General features: G+C 40.9%; 1 protein-coding gene across 1 annotated transcript in view; it reads left to right on the top strand.

The window, feature by feature from the left end:
- Positions 1 to 27,146, top strand: part of LOC117092824 (microtubule-actin cross-linking factor 1, isoforms 1/2/3/5-like) — a 166,931-nt gene that overhangs the window by 79,274 nt on the left and 60,511 nt on the right. Inside the window, 11 exon segments of the mRNA XM_033227019.1 lie at positions 3,698 to 3,826; positions 4,561 to 4,638; positions 5,250 to 5,411; positions 7,071 to 7,175; positions 7,810 to 7,905; positions 9,522 to 9,647; positions 12,087 to 12,239; positions 14,410 to 14,564; positions 20,824 to 20,950; positions 21,504 to 21,687; positions 22,093 to 22,262. Coding sequence (XP_033082910.1) covers positions 3,698 to 3,826; positions 4,561 to 4,638; positions 5,250 to 5,411; positions 7,071 to 7,175; positions 7,810 to 7,905; positions 9,522 to 9,647; positions 12,087 to 12,239; positions 14,410 to 14,564; positions 20,824 to 20,950; positions 21,504 to 21,687; positions 22,093 to 22,262 — 1,485 coding nt within the window.

Below are 27,146 nucleotides of genomic sequence, written 5' to 3'. Positions count from 1 at the left end.
GGGGCCGGGTGCGGTGGCTTACACCTGTATTCCCAGCACTTTGGGAGGCCTAGGTGGGCAGATCAAGAGGTCCAGGAGATCAGGACCATCCTGGCTACACGGTGAAACCCCATCTCTACTAAAAATATAAAAAATTAGCCGGGAGTGTTGGCAGGCGCCTGTAGTCCCAGTGTCTCAGGAGGCTGAGGCAGAAGAATGGCGTGAACCAGGGAGGTGGAGCTTGCAGTGAGCCAAGATCGCACCTCCGTACTCCAGCCTAGGTGACAGAGCGAGACACCATCTCAAAAAAAAAGTACAGACTGGGTGCAGTGGCTCACACCTGTAATCCTCGCACTTTGGGAGGCCGAGGTGGACGGATTGTGTGAGTCCAGGAGTTCAAGACCAGTCTGGGCAACAGGTGAAACCCCATCTCTATGGAAAATTAACCAGGAATGATGGCGCACACCTGTGGTCCCAGCTACTTGGGAGGTTGAGGTGGGAGGATCACTTGAGCCTGGAAGGCAGAGGTTGCAGCGAGCCAAGATAGCACTGCTGCGCTCCAGCCTGGGCAACAGAGCAGTACCCCATTTCAAAACTAAAAGTTTAAACAAAAAAAAGTACAAGTAAATTATTTTGACTGTAGTCATCCTTTTGTTCTATCAGATGCTAGGTAGTATTCATTCTTTAACTACTTTTTTTTGTACCCATTAATCATCCCCACCTCCCTCTGACCCCGTACTACTCTTCCCAGCCTATTTTGATTTATACATCCCACAACTAAGTGAGAACATACGATGTTTGTCTTTCTGTGCCTAGCATATTTCACTTAACATACTAACCTCTAGTTCCATCCATATTGTTGCAAATGACAAGTTCTCGTTCTTTTTTATGATTGAATAATACTCCATTGTGTTTAAGTACCACATTTTCTTTCTCTATTCATCTGTGATGGACACTTAGGTTGCTTCCAAATTCTGGCTATTGTCAATAGTGGTGCAACAAACATGTGGAAATGCAGATCTCTTTGATACACTGATTTCCTTTCTTTTGAGTATACACCCAGCAATGGGATTGCTAGATCATACGGTAGCTCTATTGTTAGTGATCTGAGGAATCTCCAAACTGTTCTCCATAGTGGTTGTACTAATTTACATTCCCACCAACAGCATACAAGGCTTCCGTTTTCTCCATATCCTCGCCAGCATTTGTATATTGCCTGTCTTTTGGATAAAACCCATTTTAACTGGGGTGAGATGATATCACATTGTAGTTTTGATTTGCATTTCTCTGAAAATCAGTGATGTTGAGCACCTTTTCGTATGCCTGTTTGCCATTTGTGTGTCTTCTTTTGACAAATGTCTATTCAAATCTTTTGCTCATTTTTAATTGGATTATTAGATTTTTTTTTTCCAGTAGAGTTGTTTGAGCTCCTTATATATTCCAGTTATTAATCCCTTGTCAGATGAGTAGTTTGCAAACATTTTATCCCATTCTGTGGGTTGTCCCCCCGCCTTTTTTTTTTTTTGAGACAGAGTCTCATTCTGTCTCCCAGGCTGGAGTGCAATGGTACAATATCGACTCACTGCAATCTCTGGATTCTAAGCAATTCTCATACCTCAGCCTCCCAAGTAGCTGGCATTACAGGCACGCGCCACTATGCCCGGCTAATTTTGTATTTTTAGTAGAGATGGGATTTCACCATGTTGGCCAGGCTGGTCTCGAACTCCTGACCTCAAGTGATCCACCTACCTTGTCCTCCCAAAGTGCTGGGATTGCAGGCGTGAACCACTGTGCCCAGCCTGTCCCTTTCCTTTGTTGATTCACTGTGCAGTAGCTTTTTAACTTGATGTAATCCCATTTGTTCATTTTAGCTTTGGTTGCCTGTGTTTGGGTGGTATTACTTAAGAAATTTTTTCCTAGACCAGTGTCTTGGAAAGTGTTTCCAGTATTTTCTTGTAGTAGTTTCATAGTTTAAGGTGTTAATCCATTTTGATTTGATTTTTGTATATGACAAGGGACGGGGTCAAGTTTCATTCCTCTACATACGGATATCCAGTTTTCCCAGCACAATTAATTGAAGAGACTGTCCTTACCCCAGTGTATGTTCTTGGCACCTTTGTTGAAAATGAGTTCATTGTAGGTGTATGGATTTGTTTCTGGGTTCTGTATTCTGTTCCGTTGGTCTATGTGTCCATTTCTAGGCTAGTACTATGCTGTTTTGGTTACTATAGCTCTGTAGTATAATTTGAAGTCAGGTAATGTGATTCCTCTGGTTTTGTTCTTTTTGCTCAGGATAACTGACCATTTTGGGTCTTTTGTGGTTCCATATAAATTTTAGAATTGTTTTTTCTATTTCTGTGAAGAATGTCTTGTAATTTTTATAGGGTAAATCTGTTTTTTTTTTTTAATTCTCTCATTAACAGAGGAGTTTATTCTTCATTTTTTGTTGTTGATCATAACTTTTTTTATTTTTTTGAGATGGAGTTTCACTCTTGTTGCCCAAGCTGGAGTGCAATGGTGCGATCTCAGCTCACTGCAACCTCTGCCTCCTGGGTTCAAGCAATTCTCCTGCCTCAGCCTCCCTAGTAGCTGGGATTACAGGCATGTGCCACCATGCCCAGCTAATTTGTTTTTTTGTTTTTTTGGTTTTTTTTTTTAGTAGAAACAGGGTTTCACTGTGTTAGCCAGGCTGGTCTCGAACTCCTGACCCTCAGGTGATCTGCCCACCTTGGCCTCCCAAAGTGCTGGGATTACAGGCGTGAGCCATCGTGCTGGCCTCAACCTTTTTTTTTTTTTTTTGGAGACAGAGTCTCACTCTGTCACCCAGGCTGGAGTGCAGTGGCATGATCTCCATTCATTGCAATCTCTGCCTCCTGGGTTCAAGCCAAGCAATTCTCCTGCCTCAGCCTCCAGAGTAGCTGGGATTACAGGCGCCCAGCACCACGCCTGGCTAATTTTTGTATTTTTAGTAGAGATGGGTTTTCACCATGTTGACCAGGCTAGTCTCGAACTCCTGACCTCAGGTGATCCACCCACCTCAGCCCCCAAAGTATTGGGATCACAGGCATGAGCCACTGCGCCCGGCAATCATAACTCTTAAGTTTAAGCAAGACTACTGTATTCTGCAGTTCCAAGGGGCCCTATTTACATGTGTTCTATGATAGTGGTTCAAATTTGATATTGCCCTTATCTTTCTAACTCTTTTGTTTTATATTAAATTCTTCCTATGTCCACATAATATATTCCCCATGTAACAACAATAAATAAAAATATCCCAAAATAAACTGTTTTGAAATTATCTTCCATTGGCCAATAGTTGATGTCATGAATGAAGCTAAATATTTTCAGATACTTCCTTGTAATATCAGTTATGATTGTGAAATGAAAAGACCCCATAAAGAGAAATGCCTAAAGTGTAAAGTTAAGCATTTTAAGCCTGTGAAGTTCCCTTTCCCTTCTGCTTGATTGCTCTAGGAATGTATACTAATAATGCAGCAGGAAAAGCTGCTCTGTTGTATAATTGGTGGGCTCTGCTCTCCTGCTCCTTAGGGGTGATGATGGCGTAATTTTTTTGTAAGAGACTGTAGATTGAAGGAGATGGCCTAGACGTCTTTTGCTCAGTCCTCTACCCCTTGCTTCCTTGTCCAAACGTTGATTCTGACCGTTTTCCTACCAAGCCCTTCAGTAAATTATGTGGTATATGTTTTTTCTTTTTCAGATGAAACTGGAACGAGCAGAGTGGGGCAATGACCTGCCTAGTGTGGAGTTGCAGTTAGAAACTCAGCAACACATCCATACCAGTGTAGAAGAGCTGGGCTCAAGTGTCAAGGAGGCCAGGTTGTATGAGGTGCGTAGCCTTCAGAATCCACATTACGGGAGGTACGTGGATGGAACGGATGAAAGGACGGTACACACAATAAAGCTGTATCGAAGTACAAGGGTGCTCTGGAAGAGAATAATGATGAGGAAGAGCGGTTTATGACAAATTCCCTTTTCACATGAAGTGTTTCTGTTAATCTTTGAAATAAACTTGTGAGAAAAGTATTTTTATTAACCCCTTTTTACTAAAAAGAAAAGTGATACTAGAAGCTGAGAGGTCAGAATTAGTAAGTAGTGGATGCAGATCCAAACTCAAGCCCTCTGCCTCTATAAATTCAGGCACTTTTTACTTCCCCATCTGCCTGCAGTTGAGAGCTGGTATAGAGAAACTATTCACACAATTTTCTCTCTCCGTCAGTCTCTGTTCTATCTTCCCATTTTATATTTCAACTCTTCCCTTCAAAAAAACAATTGAGTGGGAATCATCAGGCATTGGTTTTGCTTAGAAGCTAGCTACCAGAATTGCTGGAAACATGGGAGAGTGAGGTCTGTTGTTTGTAATTACCCTGCTCAACTGTTGCCCACTCAGTGCTGCTCCAAGCTATAAAATGTGACTCAGAAATTTGTTGTCCAAGCTTCTGTTTTCTTAGAGCAACCAATCCATATCTCTATCTAGACATAATATTTGCATAGTTGCAACCATAACACATAGTTTACTTACTCTTTCTCTAATGTATTTTTATTTCATTCTTTTCTAATCAGGGAAAGATGTCCCAGAATTTCCATACCAGCTATGCTGAAACTCTTGGAAAGCTGGAGACACAGTATTGTAAATTGAAGGTAAGTTTCTGCCGATTGTCTTATGTTCTGCTCATACAGAGTCTGGTGTCCCCCAATCAATTCTCTTACCTAATTCAGAAATTTCCTGGTTTGGCCCTGTTTTGGTTTTCTGCTTATTAGGTTATGCCATTTACTATGCACTTATTCATATGTATTATAACATTTTCTCAGTTTTCTTAACGGGTCAGAAACTACTGTTCTTGAAAGTTTTAAATAAATATAACCTATCCTAGGTATTGTGCTTTAGCAAACCTGTGGCTATATGCACTTTGAGAGAACAAAACTAAAAGTTTGAGATTGTAGAGTGGGGGCTTTCCCTCTGATCTGTTGTTTTTCATCCCTGTTTATCAAGATTGTCCAGAGTAGGACAGCCCAGGACCATTCTTTATCCAGGGAGCACCACAAAGGCCTTATGAATTCTGTCTTCTACTTAGGATTGACAAGAGTTCTGGGAGTCTTATATCAAACTTATACAAAACTTGAATCCATGGGGAAAAATCCAGAGATTAAAAGCAAATTCATTTCCTGAGTTACTCTCTCCTTTGATGCCAAATGTGCTATCTTCTACACAAAGGCTAGCAGTCTAACCTTATAATCCTTGCTTTGTCTAGGAAACTTCTAGCTTCCGGATGAGGCACCTTCAGAGCCTGCATAAATTTGTTTCTAGAGCTACAGCTGAGTTGATCTGGTTGAATGAGAAGGAGGAGGAGGAACTAGCATATGACTGGAGTGACAACAATTCCAATATCTCAGCCAAGAGAAATTACTTCTCTGTGAGTCTAGCACAGCAGCAGGCCTGTATTATTTATTTAACAGCAGAAGGAGACAGGGGCTAGTCTGCTAAAAGCTTGGGTGGCTGGAGTTGCATTCTGCTAGATAGAAATAGGGGCCCTACTCAGTGCATCCATGCATGTGAGAAGTGTAAATGGAGAGAGGAACAGTAGAACCCTAGAATTAATTTATCTAGAATGCATTTAGAATGGCAGTGTGGTGAATACAGCAGCAATCTGTAAATTGAGTCATTTCAGAAGCAATACAGCTTTGTGGTTAAGATTATAGGCTTTGGAGTGCCTAAGTTCAAATTCTTATTCTTCCACTAACTAGCTCTGTAACCTTGGGAAGTCATTTGATCTCTCTGGATCTCCATAAAATGAGATAATAGCACTACTTCAAAGCTATCCCCTTCCCTAATAGCACGTATTCCCAAAGGGTTGTATAAAAGATTAAGATTTAATAAGCTAACCTAGACAAAGCATTTAGTATAGTATTGTTTAACTGGGATATACTCTGGACTTTCCACAAATTTCTGAATTCTCCTTAATTCATTTATTAACTTTTTTGTTTCAATCTCTTTGTTTGTAAAATGGGAAGGGAAATTTAACATTGGACAATAGGATACTGCTTTTTATTCTTTTCACTGAAAGATGTAGATAAGTTAGGATTAGTTTTTGCTACTTTTAGTATTTTCACACTCAGAAGATTTTTAAAGATTTTGTAAACTATGCAAATAGGGAGTTTCTTGTTTTTGTTTTTAACATGCACTTTAGATACTTTAGAAGGAAGAATGCATACCATAATACAATAAACAGGCTATGTGAGAACTGAAATTAGGCTATAACAGAGATATAAAGAAAGTGCTCTGAAAGCATAGTAAGGATCAGTATCCAGCTTCACAGAAGAGCTGGCATTTAACTTGGGTCCTGTAGTTAATAGAATGTAGTCAGTGGAGAGGATTGTAGGCTGAATAGTCTAAACAAAGCCAGCCAGTCACTGATACCCATGTCCTGGTGTGTCATGTACTGGTGTGGGTGCTGATGTGCAGGAACTGTCCACTCCAGACAAGTTATCTCCTTTCTGTGGACCAATGCTCATTCTGTGTTTTCGCATTTTACTAACATCTGGGTCAGGTCCCATGTCCTTTGTGAATATTTTCCAGTAATTCTAGTGTTTGTGCCCTTCTCTGCAATCCTCTGGCATGCACTGTTTATACATCTCATTTTGCCACCAATTCTATATTGTAGGTTCCTTTAAAATAGGGGAGGGAAGGCCGGGCGCGGTGGCTCACACCTGTAATCCCAGCACTTTGGGAGGCCGAGGTGGGCGGATCACGAGGTCAGGAGATTGAAACCCTCCTGGCTAACATGGTGAAACCCTGTCTCTACTAAAAATACAAAAATTAGCCAGGCGTGGTGGCGGGCGCCTGTAGTCCCAGCTACTTGGGAGGCTGAGGCAGGAGAACGGCATGAACCCGGGAGGCGGAGCTTGCAGTGAGCCAAGATGGAGCCACTGCACTCTAGCCTGGGCAACAGAGCGATACTCTGTCTCAAAAAAAGAAAAAAAAAAAAATATGGGAGGGAACACAGCTTTTATTTATGCTAGCCACTCCCCACTGCCAAGAGCACTTATTCTGTAAAATTGAATTCAATTTTCAGGAGTTGACAATGGAACTGGAGGAGAAACAGGATGTGTTTCGTTCTCTACAAGATACAGCAGAACTACTTTCACTTGAGAACCACCCAGCCAAGCAGACAGTGGAGGTGTGTGACTCGAGAATATGTGGAGGTCAAATGTTGAGAGGTTGTTGTTATAAAAGTGTTCAAATTAGAGACTTTGTTCAACTGAAAGACTTGGAGGAAGTGTCAGGGATCATTTGTCTTGGGTCTTCTCTCTTTTCATTTCTGACTGTTCCTGTGTCCCTCAAAAGCCTGCAGACATTTCTGTTAGTCTAAGGAGACTGCTGAGAGAAACAATAGAAGGTACATTGGCTCCCAGCTTTCGGAGGAAAAGCAGACCTGACCATATTTCTTCAAGTAATTGTCCAGACAGATCCTGACTTGACTCTTGTTGGTGTGGTGCCTTTGCCAAAAGAAGAGAAACAGTGGAAGAATTCTGGAGGAATTTATGCCTGGGTTTTGCTGCCTGGATCATTTACTTACAACTGAGTGTGGAAGAGGCCTTTTCTATGTAACCCCCTCTAACAAAACCATTTTGGATTAAAGGAACACCTCTTACACATGGGAAGCATTGAGCAGATGCCAGTCAAGTATCTCCACATCTTTTCTGTTGGCTTCTCTATCATTAGCAGAGTTGTACTTGGAAAATAGGATTGCACATATATATATTGAGTCTGTTAAACTCATGCCCTTCTGTCTGTGTGCTTGTTTATTGCAGGCTTATAGTGTTGCTGTCCAGTCCCAGTTGCAGTGGATGAAGCAGCTGTGCCTGTGTGTTGAGCAGCATGTGAAAGCGAATACTGCTTATTTTCAGGTATGATGGATTTCTGTGTTTGTGTGTGTGTACATATGTATGTTGAAGGTGAGATTACAAACACATCTGCATTAGTGTGCTTTTGCTGTATAAACCACCACCTTAAAATTCAGTTGCTTACAACAATAGTCATTTAGATAGCTTGTGATTCAGTAGGTGAGCACTTTGGGCAGGGCTCAGCTAAGTGGTTCATCTTATCTTGCCTGTCTTACTCATGGCTGCAGACAGGCTGGGGGCTGGTTGGTCCCAAATGGCATTGCTCATGTCTAAGAGTTGGCTAGGTGCTGGAGCACCAAGCCGTGTGTCTCTAGCATCCAGCAGCTTTCTTCACAACGTGGCTATGTTTCATAAGCAGCAAGAGAGAACAAATCCTAGAGCACAAGCCCTTTTTTTCTGCTTCTGTCACATTTATTAATGTGCCTTTGGTTAAAGCCAGAAATGTGGCTATGCCTAAATTCAAGTTAAGGAGAAATAGACTCCACTTCTTGATGGTAGGAGCTGTAAAATATTATGATCTTTTTTTTCTTTTTTCAATCTGTCAGAACATGAAAGAAGGTACTGCTGGTCGGGCGCGGTGACTCATGCCTGTAATCCTAGCACTTTGGGAGGCCAAGGCGGGCAGATCACTTAAGGTCAGGAGTTCAAGACCAGCCTGGCCAACATGGTGAAACCCCTTCTCTATTAAAAATACAAAAATTAGCTGGGTGTGGTAGCACACACCTGTAGTCCCAGCTACTTGGGAAGCTGAAGCAAGAGAAATACTTGAACCTGGGAGGCAGAGGTTACAGTGAGCCAAGATCACACCACTGCACTCCAGCCTGGATGACAGAGCAAGTGTCTTAAAAAAAAAAAAATGTACTGCTTATTTTCAGGTGAGGTGGGAGGAGGAAATAAGCCGTTATCTCTGTTTTTGCCCTAATTTTTTTTTTTTTTTTTTGTGACGGAGTCTCACTTTGTCGCCCAGGCTGGAGTGCAGTGGCGCGATCTCGGCTCACTGCAAACTCTGCCTCCCGGGTTCACGCCATTCTCCTGCCTTAGCCTCCTGAGTAGCTGTGACTACAGGCGCCCGCCACCACGCCCAGCTAATTTTTTTTTTGTATTTTTTTAGTAGAGACGGGGTTTCACCATGTTAGCCAGGAAGGTCTTGATCTCCTGACCTCATGATCCGCCCACCTCAGCCTCCCAAATAGCTGGGATTACAGGCATGAGCCACCATGCCCGGCCTTTTGCCCTAAATTAAATAGTCTCCCTGATTATTTATAATATGAATTGAAACATTTGATCACTCAACCTTAGGTTTTTCATGAAATACACCCCACAGCCAACTACTGTACCTAGCCAGAAGTCAAGAGGAAAGAGCAGTGATTTCTGAGGGGGTGAAACAGCTAACTTTTCTATAGGGTAGGGTTTGGGGTAGTCAACACTAATATTTTGCTGCATGGCTTTTTAAGCCCTTCGGTTTATGTTTCAGTGGTCCTTGTAATGAACTCTCACTAATCCAGTAGGGTGTAATCAGCTTTGCTAAGCTCTGCATGGTAAAATTGTTCTTTCTCAGTTAACATTCCGGGTGTTCTGATGTTTTGAGCAGAAGGCATCCTTCCTTTGTATTCCCATAGTTCTTCAGTGATGCGCGAGAGCTGGAGTCATTCTTGAGGAACCTCCAAGATTCCATTAAACGAAAATACTCCTGTGACCACAACACCAGCTTATCCTGCCTTGAAGACCTGCTCCAGGGCTCCATGGTGGGTATTGCCTCAGTGGGGATGATTACTTCTGAGAGAGTAAACCGTATCAGCTGCTGCTGTTTATATCCTTGAAAGCTCCAGGGCAGTGGGCCGTTGTTGTAATAAAGTTTGGCTTACATTCAAATAGAGTTTAATCGATGTTGTTCTGTCTCTTTCCTTTTTTCCTTTTCTTTTCTTAAAGAAGTTGCTAATAAGATTTCTTTGGGTATGTTATTGAAGTAAAGGCCTAGTCTTCTCCTCTGAGGCACTTTGAGCTCCTTATACTTTCTTTGCATTTTTCCTGTTTTAATGTAATAGTTGGAGCCAAGGATGAGGTGTTGAGCATGAAAAAAAGGTTGAAGGGGATTAGTTTATCAAATTCTTTGTTACTCTCATATGCAAAAAAAGAACTAAAAAAAACAAAAACAAATAAATACACCTAAGTCAAAATGTTCCTCCTTGGTAGTTTTCTTTTGGATGATACTTAAAATTGATTTTAATTCAAAGAAACATGTAATGTAATATTTGTGCAGTTATTTATGAAGCAATATTAATTTTTAAGAAATAGTTTTATATTCAGTATTTAGTTCAAATCAATTTTATATTCATTTTCTCCAATGAATTATTTCTTCAGGAGTGCTGGTAATTAGCAGAAAGACTACTTGTGTTTAGTGAATGTACGTTACACAGAGTTGGCAAGACAAGGCTCAAGCTACACCTCAAATTAAGATAGAAATGTATATGTACTAAGGAACTTACTTTTCCTTTGTGAGAAGCAAGGGGAACCTCGCATTTCAATAGAAAAGTCTAAATAAGAGAACTAGAGTAACCCAAAACAGTTCATTTTTTTTAGTGGGTAAGATTTGAGCATTTGTGAATATAAGGTTTTTTTTTTAATTTTTTTACACTTTCAGGTATTGTAAACCTATGAGTGGTTTTACATTCACCTGGGCAAATAGTCTGTTAATTTAATTTGGAATGAAGGATGAAAACCTGACTTTTCAGATGTTGTCTCTAAAATGTCTCTCTCGGAGGTACTACAAGTATGAAGGAGGAATATAATCCTTGGCTATTATCTCCTCCCTCCCACAGAGTACCTTCTGTCATAGGGTAACTCCTCTGCAATGGTTGTCATATCTTCTCTTCTCGAGGGTCGCTGCTCTGTTCCCTCCTCTCCAGGTCAGGGTCATCGGGTTGGCGGCGTCATCGGGGCATGGAGTCACCTGGGTCTGCTCCTCAGCTTGTCCGTCAGGTTCGGGAGCATCTGTCCTGGCTTCTGGTTCTTTTCAGAACTTTTACCACGCTGAGCACTTGGTCTCTGGAGCTTGAGCTGTTTGGCTGTGGGTTAGACAGAAATTGACATCTTATTTCAAGGAAACTGAAATGGGTAGACCAGCTCTCAAGTATGGAAATGTGGCTGTCTCCCTGATATATTCCATTCCTCTTTCTTAACTAATAAGTTAAAGTTGTATTTCTTCCAATCATGCTCCCGGGGACAGGCACAGGTAGTTTATTTAAGCATTTCTTTTTCTTTACTTGCATATTCTTAGTTCTTTAATGGCATTTCCTAACATTATTAACTCTTTACTCTCATCGCATCTACATCCATCCTAAGAAAGCCATCTTCTGGGGAGACTTTTACACCTCAAAATGGGCTTGAAACATCCAGGTTAATGGATAAAGTTTATCTTTTACTCTTTAGTGGAATTGGTAATGGTTTACTACCAATTTAGTTAACAAGAAGTTTATTCGTTTTTAAGATTATTGGATTTGCAGAGATTTGAGAGTTTCCATTTTGCATGATACTTCTTTCTAACCAATCAAATTTATATGAATATAGCACAGCAAATACTGAGAGGTAAACCCTAAATCATTTGACATGATACCTTCACCAACAGCATTGTTGGTTGAAGAGCTAAGATCTTTCTCTAGAAAGCTTGACTCAATTTAGGAAAATAAAATATTTAGAGTAGAGCTTGGGAGATATGATTATTTTTAAAAATTTAAATGAGTTCAACTAGCTTCTCCTAAGTAAAAAGGGAAGAACTAGTTTCTACCAGTGACAAATTGACTAATAATAATATACCTATTATTGATTTTAACTTTCATGTTCTCTGAATCATGTTTAGATAAATTTTTTATTAGCTATATAGCTGTATTTGGAAGCTAGAAGTATTTGTTTTTATTTTGGTTTTTGCATGTGACTTTATGGTTCATTGAAAGTGGCACAGGGAGAAAGCTGCAAAGTTTGAGTGCAAAAGCACTTGGTAGAAGACAGAAACATTCTCTCCTTTTTTCTTTATCCTTGTCTAAGTCTTTAAGATAGCTCCACCAACCATCCCTACTTAACTGAGAGATGACATTCTCTGAGGGAGTGGAGTATTCAGTTTTCTTTGTTAACTTAGTCACCCTGAGTAGCAACATTAATGTCATTTTGTTTTTCTTCTCATTTTGTAGGATGAAAAGGAGCAGCTTATACAGTCTAAGAGTTCCGTTGCCAGTCTTGTTGGGAGATCAAAAACCATTGTTCAGCTGAAACCACGCAGTCCAGATCATTTGTTAAAGAGCACCATTTCTGTTAAGGCCATCTGTGACTATCGGCAGATCGAGGTGAGGAGGTAGAAAGGGTACCTCTGGGACACAGAGGGAAGGAAGAAAGAAGGGAAGCCTTCAGTTGGGGTTATGATGATAAGGAAAGATCAAATTACAGAGTTTTAAAAATTTAAACATGCTGAAGTCTCTCCTATCATTAAAAAAAAAAAAAAAAACTAAAAACTTCAACCCTATAATCTTGACCTGCTCCCTGCCTCAGTGATTGGCATCATTATCTACTCAGTTGCCTAAGTGTTGACAGAGATGGTACTTTGTAGCACCTGGGAGATATCCTTGACTCCCCCACCCCTCTTATCCTCCACAGCTAATAGGACCATCAAGTTTGTACTAATTTGTAAATATCCCTTAAACATACTTTTTCTGTCCCTGCTAGTATTTCCCTAAGAGCATAAGCAGCTGGGTGCAGTGGCTCATGCCTGTAATTCCAGCACTTTAGGAGGCCGAGGCGCGTGGATCACTTGAGCTCAGGAGTTTGAGACCAGCTTGGGCAACATGGTGAAACTACGTCTCTACAAGAATCGCTTGAGCCCAGGAAGTGGAGGTTGCAGTGAGCCAAGATCGCGCCATTTGCACTCTAGCCTGGGTTACGGGAGTAAAACCCAGTCTCAGAAAAAATAAAAGACATAAGTTTATTTCACTTGGATTATTGTATCAGCCTCCCCATTTAGTGCACAAAGGATCCTACCACCAGCATGTTCTTTTTTTTTTTGAGATGGAGTCTTGTTCTGTGGCCCAGGCTGGAATGCAGTGGCACCATCTCAGCTTACTGCAACCTCCGCCCCCTGGGTTCAAGCAATTCTCCTGCCTCAGCCTCCCAAGTAGCTGGGACTACAGGCATATGCCATCACTCCCAGCTAATTTTTTGTATTTTTAGTAGAGACGGGGTTTTACCGTGTTAGCCAGGATGTTCTTGATCTCCTGACCTCGTAATCTGCCCGCCTCAGCCTCCTAAAGTGCTGGGATTATAGGCATGAGCCACCGCGCCTAGCCTTTTTTTTTTCTTGAAATTACAATCCTATGCTTAAATCTTACACTAATTACTCATTGCTCTTGGGGAAAAGCCTAAACTCCTTACGGTGGCTTTAAGTTCTTGAGTAATCTGTCTTTACCCCTCTAGCCAAGACTGGGTCATATCCTTTATTCCCTGGTAAATTGCATTTGTCACACAGTATTATAACTACATACACCACCAGAATATGTGGAAATACAGACTATGTTTGTCTGCTTACCACTGTACCTTTTTATTTATTTATTTATGTTTTGTGATAGTGTCCCGCTCTGTGCCCAGGCTGGAGTACAGTGGCACTATCATGGCTCACTGCAGCCTTGACCTCCTCGGGCTCAGGTGATCCTCCCACCTCAGCCTCCCGAGTAGCTGGGACTACAGGCATGCACTGCTATACCCAGCTAATTTTTGTGTTTTTTGTAGAGATGAGGTTTTACTATGTTGCCTAGGCTGGTCTTGAACTCCTGGGCTTAAGCGGCCTGCCTACCTTAGCCTTCAGAAGTGCTGGGATTATAGATGTGAGCTGCTGTGCCTGGCCAATTGTACTGTCTCCAGTGTCCTAGCACAGAGTAGACGCTCAAGAAATATGTATTATACAAAAGAATGAATGAATTAAAAAATGGAAAAAAATAAAAATTTAAAAATGGGACTGCACTTTTGTGTGTCTCGATATTTCTGCCTATAAGTTAGGGATAATAATCTTGATCACTTGTCTCTCAAGAGAAAGACTTGATAATTCCAAAATGCTTAAACGTTTTAAGGGGTTTGGGTAGTATAGGAAGAGGGGAGAGGAAATATCATAAAAACAATGTTTTGATTATTCACGTTCCATTAGTTTTTACTCTAGTGGATTTTTGTGCTGAGATCACTCTTGAGCCTTTATAGTCTTATTATAACTTTCATATTCTGGGTTACTTGACATGTAACATGTATTTAATACATACTTGTTTCCTTGATTTATTTGGTGTCACAGTTTTTCCTGTGTTGTAGATTTATACCCATTATCTTTTAGCAAAAATGAGAAGCCCTCACTAAGTGATAGCAGAAATTTTCTTACGCAGATTTTTTTCTTAAGGATTTGATAGTTTTGGGATGAGGCACCAGGTAATAATGGGTTGTTGCTTTATCCATGAGCAATAACTGGTAAATTTATCTCTTCAGATTACTATTTGCAAAAATGATGAATGTGTGCTAGAAGATAATTCTCAGCGGACCAAATGGAAAGTGATCAGCCCCACAGGGAATGAGGCAATGGTGCCATCAGTCTGCTTCCTCATTCCCCCACCCAATAAGGATGCCATTGAGATGGCCAGCAGGTAACTTGGCTCAGCTGCCACTGGTACACCCACCTCTGCTGTTGGCCTTGGTGAACCAATGGAGGGATGAGTGTGCATTTGTGATCTTCTTGCACACAGTTGTAAAGTTCCTCCTGGGAGAGGCTTCTCATTGGAGATATCAAGTCTCCTACTGCCAGCCACATAGTAGATCTTCAATAAATACTTCTGTTCAACTAGAGTATATTCAGTGATATTTCTTTTTTAAAGAACTCTTGCTTATAAATAGTTTACTCTCAAAAGATTGATTTTTTTACCAGCCTGGCCAACATGATAAAACCCCGTCTCTACTAAAAATACAAAAATTAGCTGGACGTGGCGGCGCCTGCTTGCATGCTTGTAGTCCCAGCTACTCGGGAGGCTTAGGCATGAGAATCACTTGAACCCAGGAGGCGGAGTTTGCAGTCAGCTGAGATCGCACCACTGCACTCCAGCCGCCTGGGCGACAGAGCGAGACTCTGTCTCAAAAAAAAAAAAAAAAAAAAGATTGGGCTGGGCACAGTGGCGCATGCCCAGCACTTTGGGAGGCCAAGGCAGGCGGATCACTTGAGGTCAGGAGTTCAAGACCAGCCTGGCCAACATGGTGAAACCTCGTTTCTACTAAAAATACATAAAACAAAACAAAACAAAAAAAAGCCGGGCATGATGGCAGTCGCCTGTAATCCCAGCTACTCGGGAGGCTGAGGCAGTAGAATTGGAGAATCACTTGAACCTGGAAGGTGGAGAATCGCTTGAACCGAGATTGCGCCACTGCACTCCAGCCTAGGCGACAGAGGGAGACTCTGTCTCAAAAAAAAAAAAAAAGGTTGATTTTTTTGGGGGGTCATTAGTTATTAGTTTATTATAAAAGAGAGATATGGAAATTGTTTACATGATGAAAGATTTCAGAACTTCAGTGGAATGGCCAGCTTCACGTTGATGCCATTTCAATAGTGACTTATTTCACTCTACATACTTTCCAAGAATGTTACTGTCTTTAAATAGGAAATAATCCTTGTCATCTAGACCTACTTTGGTGCCTCCATATTCTGGGAGAAGAACTTTGTCTCCGACTTTCATGCTAACTGGTTGAATCTCTCCACCCTTTCCTTTAGAACCTGATCCAACAGCAACTACTGTTGCTTGAAATACTTTTCCTTGAGATTTTTCTGGAAGCATAATGCCTCTTTTGGTTATAGTTTCAGCAGCACTCCTTTCAAACTTTTTTTTTTTTTTTTGAGATGGAGCCTTGCTCTGTTGCCTAGGCTGGAGTGCTGTGGTGTGATCTCAGCTCATTGCAAGCTCCGCCTCCCGGGTTCATGCCATTCTCCTGCCCCAGCCTCCTGAATAGCTGAGACTATAGACGCCCACCACCATGTCTGGCTAATTTTTTGTATTTTTAGTAGAGACAGGGTTTCACCATTTTAGCCAGGATGGTCTTGATCTCCTGACCTTGTGATCCTCCTGCCTTGGCCTCCCAAAGTGCTGGGATTACAGGCATGAGCCACTGCACCCGGCCTGAGTGGAAGAAACTTTCTAAATGCTTGTCCTGCCATGACTCTCTCTGCCTGAGACTCCGATTTTTTTTTTTTTTTTTTAATGGCAGCTAATTTTCTTTAATTTTTTTTTGAAGTAATATATGGGCCGGGCACCATGGTTTATGCTTGTAATCCCAGCACTTTGAGAGCCTATTTTTGGATTACTTGCGGTCAGGAGTTCGAGACTAGCCTGAGCAACATGGTGAAACTCCATCTCTACTAAAAATACAGACAATTAGCCTGGCGTGGTGGTGCACAATTGTGGTCCCAGCTGCTTAGGAGGCTGAGGCAGGAGAATTGCTTGAACCCAGGGTGTGGAGGTTGCAGTAAGCCGAGATTGCGCCACTGCACTCCAGCCAGGGTGACAGAGTGAGACTCTGTCTCAAAAATATATATATATATATTTATATATATGTTTATGTACATATTTTAGAAAGCTGGGTTATACTACAAAGTTTATTATAATAAAAATTAGCTATCCCCTCTCCTGTCCCAAAGTTCCACTTTCCAGAGTCAACTGTTTTCAGCAGATTTTGCTGGGTTATAAACCCACATTTCCAAATATAATTTTTTCCTGCTATTTCCTTGTTCGTTTTCAACTTCAGAAATTATCTATTAACTTCTTACTCTAGGAAATTAACATTTAGCTTTCTCTACATGCATATATGCATACGCTTCTTTCATCTTCCAAATGTAGTTATGTCACAGTTTTTGTTTAAGTTGATATTTTTTGTTTTATTAGTACATGCATTGTTTAAAGCTGAGCCAGATCATACTCTAGGGGACTATTGTGAGGCGACTGTGCCTTACGTCTCTGAACTCATCCTCTGCCACTCTCCTTGCTTGTACTTAGCTGCAGTCACTCTAGTCTTTCCTCTGTTTCTCACACACAGACAACATATTCTTGCCTCGGGGCCTTTGGACTTCCTGCTTGCCTCTGATATTTACATGATTCACTCCCTCACTTTGTTCAGTTTATCTTAGAACCCTCATGGACCACCATCCCCGCTCACTGCATGCCACTCTCTGTCTTCTTTACTCATTTTATTTTTCTTCAGAACTTTTAATACTGCCTAACAGATTATGTGTTTGTTTGTTCTCTCCTATTACAGATTTTTGTCCATTTTGTTTACTTCTGTATCTTTAGCACTTAGAACCATTCCCAGCACATAGCAGGTATTCAATAAATGGTTGTTGAATGAAAGAATGAATAAGTAGGTGAGTGAATATATTTACAAATAAATTACTTTATTTACTTTCTTTTTTTTGTTTGTTTGTTTTTTTTGTTTTGAGACCGAGTCTCCCTCTGTCGCCCAGGCTGGAGTGCAGTGGTACAGTTTGGGCTCACTACAACCTCTGCCTCCTGGGTAGCTGGGATTACAGATATGTGCCACCACGACTGGCTGATTTTTGTAGTTTTAGTAGAGACGGGGTTTCATCATGTTGGCCAGGCTGGTCTCGAACTCCTGACCTCAAGTGATACCTACCTCAGCCTCCCAGAGTACAGGGATTACAGGCATGAACCACTGTACCTGACCCCTGTTTTATTTACAGGCATGAGCCACTGCACCTGACCCCTGTTTTATTTACTTTCTTATATAATTTTTGTTTCCTTGGAGTGGGTAATCGTTTTGTTTTTTACTTTGCTTAGTTGTCCCCAAACTCTCCTACCTTACTGTAAAAGGATTCCCAATATGGCCAAACACCACGGGCAATTTTCATATTTCTTTTGGAAACATTTATTCTAGACCATTCTATCTTTGTGTGTGTGTGTATGTGTGTGTGTGTGTATGTGTGTGTGTACCTATTCTGTAGGCCTGATTTGGTCCCATCTCTGTGATATTTCACACTATGTTGGACCCACTGATTCCTAGATTCCAAGTCTTATTTATTAGTGTACTCCTTGGTTTGGTGGATTACACTCTCCAGTGCCTTCTTGAAAAAGGCTGAGTAGGAGGTAAATTTTTTGAGACCTCATATCTGAAAATGTTTGTCTTCTTCTTCCTCTAACTGGCAAGATATATGTTTTTTGGAAATTATTATTATTATTGAGATAGAGTCTTGTTATGTTGCCCAGGCTGGAGTGGAGTGCACAATCTTAGCACACTGCAGCTGCCACCTCCTGGGCTCAAGTGATTCTCCAACTCAGTCTCCCAAGTAGCTGGGACCACAGGTGCATGTCCCCATGCCCGGCTAATTTTTGTATTTTTAGTAAAGACAGGATTTCACCATGTTGGCCAGGCTGGTCTCGAACTCCTGACGTCAAGTAGTCTGTCCGCCTCGGCCTTCCAAAGTGCTGGGATTACAGGCGTGAGCCATCATGCCCAGCCTGGAAATTGTTTTTACTTTGAACTTTGAAATCATTGCTCTATTGCTTTCTAACTTTCAGGATTTCTTGTTTAGATGTATAGTGCCATTTTCATTCTTTCTCTCTCTTTTTTTTTTTTTTTTAGTCTTACATAATAGTAAAACTCATCTTTTGTCATGAGCAGTACTATTGGTTTTGACAAAGGCTTAGAATTGTTTATCCTTCACCACTATCATGATACGGAACAGTTTGATACTTTCACTTTTTGAAAGAAATCTTTATTTCTCTGGAGGTGTTTAAATGCTTCTCTTTGTCTCTAATCTTGAAAAGGGATACTGTACCTTTGAGTCTTTGTATTCATTATACTAATGAACACAAACTAGAAACTTGCTTTCAGGTTTGAGGAAGTTTTTTCTTGCATGATGATGATGATGATGATGATGATGATGATTTGAGACAGTCTTGCTCTGTTGCCCAGGCTGAAGTGCAGTGGTGCAATCTTGGCTCAGTGCAATCTCTGCCTCCTGGGTTCAAGCAATTCTCCTGCCTCAGCCTCCCGAGTAGTTGGGACTTACAGACACGCACCACCACAGCCAGCTAATATTTGTACTTTTAGTAGAGACGGGGTTTCACCATGTTGGTCAGGCTGGTCTTGAACTGCTGACCTTGTGATTTGCCACCTTGGCCTCCCAAAGTGCTGGAATTACAGGCATGAGCCACCACGCCCAGCCTGGATTCTTTCTTTTTATTTCTTTTTTTTTTTTGAGATGGAGTCTCGCTGTGTCACCCAGGCTGGAGTGCAGTGGCGTGGTCTTGGCTGACCGCAAGCTCTGCCTCTTGGATTCACTCCATTCTCCTGCCTCAGCCTCCCGAGTAGCTGGAACTACCGACATGTGCCACCACATCTAGCTGATTTTTTATATTTTTAGTAGAGACGGGATTTCACCGTGTTAGCTAGGATGGTCTCTGTCTTCTGACCTCGTGATCTGCCTGCCTCGGCCTCCCAAAGTGCTGGGATTAACAGGCGTGAGCCACCACATTGACCTTATTTCTTTAATTATTTTATTCTCCTTTTTTTTAGTTCTTGCTTTTAAGAACTCCCATTTGTTGAATGTTGGACCTCCTGAACTGATTTTCTAATGTTCTCTTATTTTCTTTTTTGTTGTTGTTGTTGTTGCTTTTTTATATTTTTATTCTTCTTTGAGATTTCCTGAACTTTGAATTTCAACTCTACTGAAATTTTAGTGGGACTTTTGGAGAGAGGGAAGATTAAACTTACGGATTTAATGCCTCTTGTTTAACTGATGTCCTGGCTTCTAGTTTTCCATCCTGTTCTTTATATCTTGCATGTTTTTCTCAACTTGAAGAAATTCAAGGTAACATAGTGGGTGTGTAAGAAAGAGTGTGTCTGTGTATTTGTGTATTCGTAAGTCTTCTTGAAATCAAGATTGAATTAGACATGAGATGCTTGGGGAAAAAAAATCTCAAACCCTTCGTACTGCAGTTTTCTTTTTTTCTTTCTTGAAATGGAATTTTGCTCTTGTTGCCCAGGCTGGGGTGTAAGGGCACGATCTCAGCTCACTGCAACCTCTACCTCCCAGGTTCAAGCAATTCTCCTGCCTCAGCCTCCCAAGTAGCTGAGATTACAGGCATCTACCACCACACCTGACTAATTTTTGTATTTTTAATACAAAATTGTTGGTCAGGCTGGTGGTCCATGTTGGTCAGGCTGGTCTTGAACTCCCGACCTCAGGTGATCCACCCACCTCAGCCTCCCAAAGTGCTGGGATTACAGGCGTGAGCCATGCAGTTTTCTTTTATATACCAGGTGAATTTCTTAAACTGCTATTAGCTTCTCAGTGTTTTAGCATTTTTATAAATATTTGGAACACAGCAAATCAATTTGTAAACATTGATATAATCATTTTTCAACAATTCTGGATGGGATGTTGTTTATGCCTTTCCCTAGTATTGTTCTCTCTGGCTTGTAATCATCGTATTATAACCAGGTAACATTTATGAAATTACTAAATATGTGCTAACGTAATATGCATAATGCTATAGCAAATCCAAGTTGAAGATCCCAATTAATTAATGTAGTTTAGTTTTTTTGTTTTTTTTTTTTAGTGGAGATGAGGTCTCACTATGTCAACCAGGCTGGTCTTGAACTCCTGGGCTCAAGCAGTCCTCCCACCTTGGCCTCCAAAAGTTCTGGGATTACAAGCATGAGCCACCTCGCCAGCCTCAATTAATTTAGTTCTAAAAATTCCTGGGATGTTAGTATTTGACTTGTTGCCTTACTCTGCTCAACATATAAGCTCAGTTCTGCTAAGGCAATCACATTTTTCCTTAGAAGATCTCTAATGTGGAGCTGAAGTCTTACAAAGGTAATAGTCAGGTTTTGTGTTATTTCTAGGGTCGAACAATCTTATCAGAAGGTGATGGCCCTTTGGCACCAGCTACATGTTAACACCAAAAGCCTTATATCTTGGAACTATCTGCGTAAAGACCTTGACCTTATACAGACCTGGAACCTAGAAAAGGTAATTGTGAAAACCTTACCCCAGGCTCACATTCTGTTGGCAAGATTTTTTCAGAAGGATCTTTTTTTCCTTACTGTGAGACTTTTCCCCACCCAAATGGAGTAAAGTGGACTCAGGGATACCATTTTAGAGTTAGAGACCTGAGGTTCTTACAAGTTAGAAGTAGCAATTTGAATGGTAAAGGAAACTCCTAATTGGAATAAGTAACATCTTTGGTCTTCTTGGCAAGGGTAGAAGGTTGCAGGCTTTTTCTCACTCTGTCAGACAAGCATGTCTTTTGCATAAGAATACGTAGTAGGTGAATACTTGTGAACATTTATCAAGAGTTACATCCAATGGGGGCACAAAGGGTGCTTCTGGGGTGCTGGTAATGTTCTGCTTCTTAATCTGAATGCTGATTAAATGGAGGAATTCAAATTATAAAAATCCACATGTTTACAATTATGGTTTGCGCACAAAAGTTTTGTATATATGTTACTTCAATAAAATGGAGGAAAAGAGAAAGTGTTATGTTTTTATTCTGTTGCAATTTCTTCTGGCTTTTTCTTTCTAGCTTCGATCCTCAGCACCAGGGGAGTGTCATCAGATTATGAAGACTCTTCAGGCCCACTATGAAGACTTTCTGCAGGATAGTCGTGACTCTGTGCTGTTCTCAGTGGCTGATCGCTTGCGCTTGGAAGAGGAAGTGGAAGCTTGTAAAGCCCACTTCCAGCACCTGATGAAGTCCATGGAGAATGGTGTGTGCACCGGGAAGAGGGAAAGAGAATAGTAGAATGAGAGCCTTTCAAGGGGTTGCTATGAAACCCTTCATATAAATGAGAAAGTAGCATCACTACTTTTTTCCATTTGAGTTGCTACGAACTTGAGATAGAGAAGAACTTACAGATGAATTCTCAAAATCAGATCATGGAAGAAGAGGTCTGTTGATATTTCGTTTGTTACTGCTAATCAACCTATCACATTGTCTTGTGGCTGTAACATGTTTGGACTCTCAAAGATTAGTATACAATATGTGAAATTTAGGATCAGGTAGAATCAGGCAGAAGATTCCCTATATAAAGCCTTGCTTTCATCAGTAGGATATCAGGTCTGCTTATCTCTGATGTCGAACTTACTGGTCTTTTGTGTTTGTTCATTCACAGAGGACAAAGAGGAGACTGTGGCCAAGATGTACATTTCAGAGTTGAAGAACATCCGGCTACGTCTGGAGGAGTATGAACAGAGGGTGGTCAAACGAATTCAGTCTCTGGCCGGCTCTAGGACTGACAAAGATGCCCGGCAGGACAGTGCATTAAGGATTGCAGAGCAAGAAGTAAGCCCTAAGAGCAGTGTGGATGCTGGTTGTGTAGTGAATGCTTTCAGAGTTCATTGGATGGCAAGAGTATGGAACCTAAGAAATAAGGCAATAGACTCAAGACAGTCCTTCTCAGGAGTTCTTCTTGCAGTCTATAAATGTCTTTTACCTGTGGAGAAGTGTGATTTCAGCTCCATGTGTATTGCTGAATGTTGATTAGTTTCCTACAGAGTTGAGAAGGCAAACAGACTAGTAAATTGTTCTAAGCAGTATATTTGGGCTATGTATTTTGAAACTGCTTAGTAGAGATGCTGCTCTTGCTTCTATCCCTTTTGCACCTGTGTTACTTTCAGTGACTTGGTTACCTTCAGTCATATGACCAGTAAATACAAGGAATGACTCTGATTTGAATGTGGGCTCTGATATATGCGCTGTCTGTGACTTTGAGCAAGTGAACTCTCATCCCTAGTTTACTTTCTTGTAAAATGGAGATGGCAATGCACGATACAGGGTTATTTTGAAAATTAAATGGTATAGTACATACAATGAGCTTCCTGAAAAAGTAAAATACTATGAAAATGTAGGATAGTATTCTTGAAGTAAAAGCAGCAAATATATATTGCTTTATTAAGTCTTCTGAGGCATACAAAGAAAAGTAAGCCAAGGTCCTTGTTTTTTGGCTTATAGTGTAGTGAAAGAAAAATAAAAAGTTAAAATTACAATTAGAGACTTCAGTATAAGATATAAGAGATGTCATGAAAATAGTAACTAGTATATTTCCAAGCAAAGATTACTGTAGGAACTTAGAGTGTTTCTAGACCATTTCTAATTAGAATGGTATGAGAGAGCTCTATGAAGGCTATTAAATTTGATCTAGGAGCTTAAAGGAGATGGAAAGGAATGGCCAATGAGGAGGAGTGATGTTTCCAACTTTCTATTTTTTTCCCCCAAACCTGAAGAGAAGGGTGAGAAGGAAGTATAATTTTTACTGGTGGAGAGGGAGGTAATATGAGGCATATCATATGAGCCTGGGAATTCTCATGTGGGAGCTTTTTACTTTTCTATAGGGTGATACAAAATCTATTTGTCCCTGAAAAATAGGACACACTAAGAAATAAAGGTCGACTGGATGCTTTGGGAGGCCGAGGTGGGAGAATCGCTTAAACCCAAGAGTTTGAGGCTTCAGTGAGCTATAACTGCACCACTGCACTCGAGCCTGAGTGAAAGAGTGAGACCCCGTCGCAAGATACATACATACACCCATACATCTAAAATACCTCTTTCTTTTTAAAACTTTATTTTGAAATAATTTAAGATATATAGAAAAGTTTTATTCTCTTATACGTCTCACCTAGAGTCCCCAAATGTTAACATTTTTGTACATTTGCTTTATCATTTTATTCTATGTATTATACATAATACTATTCCTTTTTTATCTTGAGAGGAAGTTCCAGACATGAAACTCCTTTATTCCTGAATACTTCAGTGTACATCTTCAAAAAACAAGGACAGCCTCTTACATAACCATGGAGCAATGATAAACATCAGGAAATTAACATTGATACAGGTCGGGCGTGGTGGCTCATGTCTGTAATCCTAGCATTTTTGGAGGCTGATGTGGGCAGATTGCATGAGACCAGGAGTTGGAGACCAGCCTGGCCAACATGGCAAAACCCCATCTCCACTAAAAATACAAAAAGTAGCCGGGCGTGGTGGCAAGTGCCTGTAATCCCAGCTATTCAAGTGGCTGAGGTATGAGAATCACTTTAACCCGGGAGGTGGCGGTTGCAGTGAGCCAAGATCACACCATTGCCCTCCAACCTGGGCGACAGAGCAAAACTCTGTCTCAAACAAACAAACAAACAAACAAACAAACGTTGATATAATACTGCTATCCAAGCTCACACCCCATTAAAATTTCATCAGTTGACCAAATAATGCCCTTTATATCCTCATACCATCCATCCCTGGCAACCCCAAGAAGGAAGGTCCAGGATTCAGTCCAGGATTACATATTGCATTTGGTTGCTGTGTTTCTTCAGATTTCTTTAACTTGAAACAGTTTCTCAACTTTCCATCATCTTTCATGACCTTAACATTTTTTTTATGAGTGTAGGTCATTTATTTGGTAGAATAAATGTAGAATATTTTGTCCTGTTTGTGGTTATCTGAGGCTTCTTCCTGATTAGCGTTAGGTCTTACAATTTTGGCAGGAATCCTACAGAAGTAATACTGTATCCTTGGTACATTAGTGTGTCATATAAGGATGCATGTGACATTACTGGTGATGTTAACTTTGATCTCTGGTTCCTATTTTCCCTTTGTAAGTACTAAGTATCTTATGGGGAGGTACTGGAGACTATGTAAATATGCTATTTTTCATCAAATTTTCACCAACCAGTTTTAACATCCATTGTTAATTCTTGACTGAATCAATTATTAGTATCATAGTTGCCAAACGCTGCTTTTCTAATTCTGTCATTCCTTCTACATAAAAAACATTTACGTTCTATGGAAAAAGAAAAACCAATCTTCTTTCCTTTTCTGTAGTTTGTCTTCCTTCCTTCCCTCCCTCCCTTTTCTTTCTTCCCTCCTTCCCTTGCTTTCTTCTTTCATTATTTATTTATGTCAATATATACTCATGGATTCTTATTTTATTCAGTGGTGTGTAATTTGTTACTGTCATTGTTTTCATTGTTTTGATGCTCAAAATTTCCCAAAGTTAGCCAATGGAAGCCCCTTCAAGCTGGCTTTTTTGTCCTTTTAACATGTACCCATCATTTTTTGAGTTATTTCTTTCTCTTTTTTTAGATAGAGATGAGGTCTCACTATATTACCCAGGCTGGTCTCCAACTCCTGGCTTCCAGCAGTCCTCCTGCCTCAGCCTCCCAAAAGTGCTGGGATTACAGGCATGGGCCACAATGCCCAACGAAGTTCTTTCTTTTTGGCAAAATAAGATCTTCCAGGTTCATCTTGCTTTTTCCAGTCTCAACCCTGGAAATCAGCTGTTTCTCCAAGGAGTTCTGATACTTTTGGGCAGAGAATATTATTTAGAAGCTAGGATCTGGGTGCTGAATGTACTCATTGTTGTGGGACTATTATTGCTTATAGGCCCACTTAGCAGACAGAGCTAGAAAACATAGGCCGGGCGTGGTGGCTCACACCAATAATCCCAGCAGTTTGGGAGGCCAAGGCAGGTGGATCACCTGAGGTCAGGAGTTGGAGACCAGCCTGGCCAACATGGTAAAACCCCCATCTCTACCAATAATACAAAAATTAGCCGGGCATGGTGGCACGTGCCTATAATCCTAGCTACTTGGGAGGCTGAGGCAGGAGAATCGCTTGTACTCAGGAGATGGAGGTTGCAGTGATCTGAGATCGTGCCATTGCAGTCCAGCCTAGCAACAAGGTGAAACTCTGTCTCAAGAAAAAAAAAGAAACATATATTTACAAATATATATATGCATATACACATACATGTACACACATGTGTTACATATACACACACATGTATGTAAGTTTACAGATATAAATATAGGTCAGTATATTTATTGATCTCTCAATTTCTCTCTCTCTCACACAAACACACACACACACACACACGAATTCGTATGTATTTGTCTCCATCCAGTTCCCAACCGATAGCACAGGGATTATTCTAGCCTCTTTCCATATTTTTAGCCCCCTTCCCCAAGTCTGAAAAACCTGCCTTATGTTATCCACAATATATTTACTTATTGTTCAATCCTAGCATTTACAGATAATAGTTTCAGAATTGTTAACTCACTACAATAAACAAACCTACCAAACTAGAGTTTAACATTTATTTGTAGTTCCTTATGTCTTTAACCTAAAGGTGTATCTATAGTTCGAATACTATGTTTGGAAATTACTTGCATGTGTTCATACCCCTTCTTCCCTTTCAGTGTGATTATGTTATTTATCTGAAACACAGTTAGGCTTATATATTTCTGTTGTGTTCCATTTGAGAGCCACCCCTCAATTTTCCTTATTTATTTCTTTATAAGAATGTAAAATAGCCGGGCGCGGTGGCTCAAGCCTGTAATCCCAGCACTTTGGGAGGCCGAGACGGGCGGATCACGAGGTCAGGAGATCGAGACCATCCTGGCTAACACAGTGAAACCCCGTCTCTACTAAAAAATACAAAAAACTAGCCGGGCGAGGTGGCGGGTGCCTGTAGTCCCAGCTACTCGGGAGGCTGAGGCAGGAGAATGGCGTAAACCCGGGAGGCGGAGCTTGCAGTGAGCTGAGATCCGGCCACTGCGCTCCAGCCTGGGCGACAGAGCGAGACTCCGTCTCAAAAAAAAAAAAAAAAAAAAAAGAATGTAAAATATTAACATGGTTCTAAAAGTCAAATCTATACAAAAAGAAGTGTATTGCCCTCTAGCTAGTCCTTTTATCCCATTTGCCTTCATTTGATCCTTTCAATTCCATTTTTTTTTTTTTTTTTGAGACGGAGTCTCGCTCTGTCGCCCAGGCTGGAGTGTAGTGGCTGGATCCTGGCTCACTGCAAGCTCCGTCTCCTGGGTTCACGCCATTCTCCTGCCTCAGCCTCCCAAGTAGCTGGGACTACAGGCACCCGCCACCTCGCCCGGCTAGTTTTTTTTATGTTTTAGTAGAGACGGGGTTTCACCGTGTTAGCCAGGATGGTCTCGATCTCCTGACCTCGTGATCCGCCCGCCTCGGCCTCCCAAAGTGCTGGGATTACAGGCTTGAGCCACCGCGCCCGGCCGACTCAATTCCATTCTTTTAATCTCATTAGTTTCTGGTTATCCTTTCTGTCTGTCCGTTTACATAAACATATACACATATATTTTCTCATTTTCCCTTCTTTTATATACAAAATATAACATACTATACTCTGTTGACTTTGCTTCTTCT

Source organism: Trachypithecus francoisi, unplaced genomic scaffold, assembly GCF_009764315.1.
Source record: "Trachypithecus francoisi isolate TF-2019V2 unplaced genomic scaffold, Tfra_2.0 Lachesis_group12, whole genome shotgun sequence".
NCBI classification, from domain to species: domain Eukaryota; kingdom Metazoa; phylum Chordata; class Mammalia; order Primates; family Cercopithecidae; genus Trachypithecus; species Trachypithecus francoisi.
Note: the sequence above shows the minus strand (reverse complement) of the source record. Positions and strands in the feature narration are given on the sequence as shown.